Below are 6,000 nucleotides of genomic sequence, written 5' to 3' on the forward strand. Positions count from 1 at the left end.
CTTTTGAAGTCCTGTATAGAAAGGCCCAGAGTAGCTCCTTGTGCAGACCCATTGAAAGGCACGGCAGCCACAGGCCTCAGAGGCGCTCACGGGACATCCCACAGGCTGGGGATGAGTCTGGGAGGGCTTTTCACCTCTCCTCTGCCTTTGTTTTCCACCCACAGGCACCTCACTAGTTCAACACCTGATGACAGTGCTGATAAGTGAACAGGGGCGAATCTTTGCTGTTCCTCAGGCAGACGTGCCAGGGAGCCAGCTGGAAATCAGGCCTGTGCGGCAGCGCAGTACTGTGGAGTGGATCTCTGAGGAGGACGGGGAGGACAGCAGGTCAGAGAACAGTGCTCCCAGCCCCGCTGATTTGCCTTCTAGCAATGCCGTGGCACTAGAGGTCACCCCAGGACCTGAAGTGAAAATCACTCCTCCAGAGCACAGTGGCAAATTAACTCAGCCTGCCACCAGCCCCAGTAAAAGAGTGCAGACACTGCCTCCATGGAAATACTCCTTCCGCCAGCAGGGAGCACGGTCTGTGAGTCCAAAGCTCGGCAGCTCATCCTTAGATATCCCCAATCTCTCCTCCAGCGGGAACTGGTTGATGAACGGACTGTACTCACTCCGAGGCCACCGCCGGACAGCATCTGGGGAGCGAGTTAAAGACTCATGTTCCTCCCAGAGACTCTCCACTTACGACAACGTCCCCTCGTCCAGCCTGTCCCTCAGCACACACAGCATGGCCAGCACTACATGGTCAACGTCATCATGTGAGATTTCTGTGATGGACTCAGTCAGCAGCTGCCCAGCCTGCCGGGCCAGTGACTCTTCTGCTTTAAGCTCTCTCAAAACCGAGTGGATAACTCAGGGCTCGCTGTCTCAGAGCGAGGGCAAGACTGCAGACCTGGAAAACAGCATGGACAGGTTTGATGCATGCAGCAGCAGCAGCAGCGAACAGAGCGACCCAGCTGCAGCTTCCCGAGACTCTGTCCAATGCTCCAGGGCCTTACAGAGCTTGGTGGTGGAGCTAAAGACAGAACTGAGCAAACAGAGGACTGAGTATGAGACTAGTATCAAAAGGTAATGTCATCTGCTGGGGGGACAAGGAAGTTGTCTGCGAACATTAGCCCTGTCTGAACATGAGCTCTGAAGGGTATCAGGATCTCAGACCTGAAGTTTGGGTTTAGATGACAGCAGATCTGGTCCTGCTTTTTCCTCACTGCTCTCTGAATCCAGCTTTTCTTTCTCTGATCTAAGAGGTCATTAAAAAAAAAAGAGGGGATTTCTGCCATACAGGGAAATCCAGTATTTCACATTCTGTGTTTTCAGTGGAAATGAGAACTGCACAGGTAATGCCAAAGTCTTCTCTTAGTGTCCTCAGAGAAACAGCAAATCTTAGAGGGAGGAATTGGGACCTAGCGTGGTCAGGCCTCAACAAAGAACTCTGTTGGTCTGTGCAGGTGCTAGTATTTGTACCAAATCAGTCTGAAATTGAGGGCTTCTTGTTGCTTTTCCCAACAGGAACATTCTTGAGGAAACTGCTCTTGGCTATTCTGCAGTGGATTTTTTTGCGGTGTTGGGACTGCATCTCAGCGACAACTTTTTCTGCAGCCCTTTTGTGTTAAACTTCTAAAAACCTTGCTTTTGTTTTTTGATGTAAAAAGTGGTCTTTGGCTCCCGTGGCAGCCCCTGGCTTGGAGTAGCAGCGAGCTGCAGCTTGTGCAGCAGACAGCAGACTGTGTCATTATTTGCCCACTGGTGTTTCCTTGCACAACTGCTGGTGTTATACTTAAGAATTCAGCTCAGAAAAATTCCTCTAGTTTTCAGGAGAGCTGTGTGTGAGGACAGGGGCTGTTGTAGGAAGTAGAAAGTATTAAGAATTAGGAAGTCATATTTATTCATTTGTGGGAGTTGGTATATTAGGTTTTATGAGTGTATGTGCTTAATGGAATGACTTTCAGGCAAGCACTCAGGGATATATTCACATGAAAGCGCTGAAGAAGGGCTGTAGTCCCATTTTTTTACTAATAGTTTAGTTCTCAGAGTTTGTTGTTTTTTTTGTGCTCAGGTGTTGATGTTATACTCCTTCAATTACTAAAACTCTGGTAGCATTTCCATACCTCAGTTTACAGTCTCCCAAACCTGGTACCAAAAGCACATACGACAGTTGGCATAGTATAGCACAGCTTCAGTCTGCATTAGTTGCCACTTTTTTTCTTGTTAATTAATTAATTTCTCAGAAATGTATCTGAACTTTGATGCCTTCCTGTGGGCCAGCTGTTAAGGCAGGAATTCTACTTGCTACCTTCCTGCTTTATTTTATGATTTCCTATGGTGGTGACCTGCCAGCCTCTGCAGCATTTCTGCTTCATGCACTATCCTGCCTTGGTGTGTGAAGCTGAAAAGAAAAAGAGGCTGTGTAGCAGTTTCAGTTCCATCACAGAGTGGGAGAAAAGCCTACCCTCACCTTGTTGTGTTCCAGGTACAGGAGCTGATGAGAACATCACCAGTTGCTAGCATGGGGTGTTGGAAAAGGTCTCTGAATGAGTGTGGTAGTTAATGGCTTATTTGGATTTTTTAGATGCCCTACTGATGCAGAATGGGAGGAGATGAAGGTATGTGCCTGGCATTTAATTCTGCAGAGCTGCTCTGGCAAGCCTTGATGCAGGGACAGAAAGTAATAAACAGAAACACCAGGCTGCACATTCTTACCTGATGCCTGGGGGAAGAGATAGCTTTCCACCTCTTGTTACTAAAACTGCTCCAACAGGGCCTTAAGCTGTGAACATCAGGGGCATCCAGAAGACCTGTTCTTCATTCCAGCTGTTGAGCAGTTCCAGCTGCTTCAGCTCTAACACCTGCCTTTCCCCTTCAGCTGGACAGGGCAGAGAGCACTGTGGCTGGAGGGGAGGGCTATAAATTGCCCAGGTCTCACAGGGCAAAGTAACTGAGAGGAAAATGCATAATGAACTAAAAGTTTCATAAAACCAGGCAAGATGCAATCACGGCCTTTATGTATCAAACAGGATGACTCCAGCTGTTCAGGATTACAGCCTGAAGGATTGTGCTGTCAAGTCTAAGAATTTCAAGCCAAGTTTTTCAGCTCTCAAAAATTTTGCAATGTTTTTACTACATCTGCAGCAATTTACATGTGAAAAACTATGTTCCTTTTGAGACTGCATGAAAGTCTGTTTCTGTGGAAAGCCAAGAGCTAACTAGCAAAGAAGGGAGGCTGCTCAGCAGGAAAAATTTAGGCTGCCTCACTGTCTTTATTTTATTGAAGATAATTTAGTCCCCAAAAATAATAATTTATTGCTTTACAGTTGTACATGTGCTTGTGTGGTTTGCAGAACTCTGTGTGTGTAGTAGGACAAGTTTTAATGAAAGAATATGAGCTTTTTGTTGGCACATACATAAGTGGAGGGAAAGCAGAGTCACTACCTGCCTGTGGCAGATGCAAGAACACTTGCTGATGGAAAAGCTGTTATTTCTCATCATCAACTGCCTATTTTCTCTCTCTTAGTCAGAGGGAGGCAAGTTTTATGGCCTGCCTGTAACCAGCCTGTTCCAGAGCATTTCTCCCTCAAGGTTAATATAATTATCAGACATTCTCTGTTGACTTTTAGTAATTCATGTTTAGCACCTGGACTCTTTAAGAAAATGGAAATATCTTGGAGAGGACTGCTATGTTGTGTATGTAGAAATGCAGTAGGTACTGTTACCCTCTGTAATTCAGAATGTAGACAGTTCATCTAGGCTGCTTTAGCTGACCCCTAAATTTAGTGGTAGAAAAATGTAATTGGCATGTAGAGCTGTAGAATGTAACAAAGTGTGTGTGTGGGGAAGCAACCCAGCTTCAGAAGAGTCCTATTAGGCAAGAAGCCACAGCTGGCTGGTGATGAAGGTCTGCCTTCACCAAGATGGGCCTTTTTTGCAGAACTTGGTGCAGGTCAGTGCACCTGTGTGTGACTTTCTGATTCATTGTGGAAATTGCGACAAGGATCCCACTGCCATCTTTACCTGCATGTAAAACAATGTAAAGGAACAGCTCAAGGGGACAAACTGCACTGCCTGCATAATTGCATCTTGGCCAGTCACAAAATGGAATTCAGACCCTTCTGGCTGCTAAAGCCCCCATTTGTTTTTCGTTTGTTTGTTTTAGTATGGAGTCAGTAGCATGCCCTTGTTGAGTATAATTTACTCTGTCTAAAAATAACCTGTTCACAGTTTCACAGGAAGGTAAGCTTCATAGCTGGGTATCAGTGAGAGGGGGGAGTGGTTTCATGTTTGGGTTTTTTTTGGTGTTTTGGGTTTTTTTTAAATTATTTTTTAAAAATTTATTCTATTTTAAAGGGGGTACACTTTTCCTAGGAAAAGCCTAATTTTTTAAATCATATCCTAGTGATCAGAAATTCCTATCTGAAAATATTCCCTCCTCTTTATTAACATCATTAACTCTGTCTTGTGATTAGGAAACATGACAGAGGGGACAGCAACTGCTTTGCCTTCTGTGCTTCTTTCAAGTCACAAAACCGTGAACCTTGTTCTTTGACATCCTTAGTGAAAAGCTCTGAGTCTTGCACCAGAGTTTTGTGCCCAGATTAAATTTAAAGACTGTTCTTCGGATTCTTCCTCACATGACACGTTGGGGTTTGTAAAATCTTGTACCCCACCCCAAGATCAACAACAAACTTTACAGAAAATACCATTAAATGGATGGTGAGGAAGGACTCTGACTTGATCTCTAAGGATGTTGCTCTGTACTGGATATCCATATAGAGAAACAGTATCAGGATGAAAACAGAGGTTAAAAGATTATTTCAGAGTTATATATTTCCACTCAGTCTAACTGAGGAGTTACTACATCTCCTCAGACATCCAGTCCTGTGCCCTAAAGTAAATGTCATTTTCTAAGATTTGAGCATATTTTCTCAAGATACAAATAGAGAAGGCTCCAGCTTTCAAGGAGTCTCTGCCCTTAAATTCAACATTAATGAAATGGCAGTTAGAAACTAAGAGAAAGTTTTAAAGGAGAGAACTAAGTGGAACAACTTAAATTTATTATAGTTACCACCTGTATTTATCCACCCACTTAAAAAGCTTTTTTTTTTTCTCTCTCCCCATTGGTTTTAAGAATTGAAGAAACAAGTGCAGACCTGAGGAAACAAGTGGTTAGGTTAGAAGAAGAACTGGACCAAGAACGAAAGAAATACACGATGCTGGAGATCAAGCTGAGGAATTCTGAACGTGCTCGTGAAGATGCTGAGAAGAGAAATTACCTCCTGCAGAAAGAAATGGAGGAGTTTTTTTCAACATTAGGATGTTTAACTCTTGGGAGTCAAAGTGCTAAAGTCCCTAAGTAGAACAAGCACAGAAATTTCTATTTCTGGCAAAATGAGTGAAAATGCACACTTTGTTCTGGTATACTCATGTATCATGAGTAACTCTACAGTGATTGTGCTATTGGTGACACTTGCTCTGTTGTCTTTACATGTGCTATAGTATTTGGGCAAGCTGGGAAAGTGTGACCATAATGCTTGAAAGTTTAGATGTCAGATGGCCAGGAAAGGGGCCCCCTTCTCCAGAGTTGTCCTGCCATCTTTGGATTCAAATGCACCATCCTTTCGCTGGCTCAAGGACGGTGGAAAGTCCTGCAGCGTGGGTGGATGGCCAGAACCAATGGACAGGCTGAGCCAGGAGATGAGGGCCTCCTGCACTTGTGCTTGGGGAGATGGCAGTTCCAGTCTGGCACCACAGCCAGTGGCGTTGTTTACCAGATGGATTCTAATAAGGTGGTTTTCTCCCCACTCCATACATAAAGTTTGTTCAAATTTCTCATTCCTAAAGTGGCATTATTTTATGAAGATACTGTGAAAACAAAATCTACAAAAAAGCTGAAGATACCAAAATCTTGACAATTCACTAAAATGGTCCCTTACCTGCTAAACAGTTTCAGTGTTTCATAAAAAGGCAACTTATTAAACTGTATGTGATTAATAATCAGATTGGCTA

General features: G+C 44.0%; 1 protein-coding gene across 5 annotated transcripts in view; it reads left to right on the forward strand.

Annotated features, from left to right (window-relative positions):
* The window catches only part of ARHGAP22 (Rho GTPase activating protein 22), a 145,693-nt gene extending 140,124 nt beyond the window's left edge, over positions 1–5,569 (forward strand). For 4 of the 5 annotated variants that reach the window (XM_032695360.1, XM_032695361.1, XM_032695363.1 and 1 more), the window contains 2 exons: positions 165–1,068; positions 5,123–5,569. In XM_032695360.1, the coding sequence (XP_032551251.1) occupies positions 165–1,068; positions 5,123–5,351 (1,133 nt within the window). In that variant the 3' untranslated portion in view covers positions 5,352–5,569. Of the gene's footprint in view, positions 1–164; positions 1,069–2,470; positions 2,777–5,122 lie in introns of those variants that run through there. The other variant, XM_032695362.1, reaches the window with a different exon arrangement.
* The last annotated feature ends 431 nt before the right edge of the window (positions 5,570–6,000 follow it).

This window comes from Chiroxiphia lanceolata, chromosome 8 (assembly GCF_009829145.1).
Source record: "Chiroxiphia lanceolata isolate bChiLan1 chromosome 8, bChiLan1.pri, whole genome shotgun sequence".
Taxonomy (NCBI): Eukaryota; Metazoa; Chordata; class Aves; order Passeriformes; family Pipridae; genus Chiroxiphia; species Chiroxiphia lanceolata.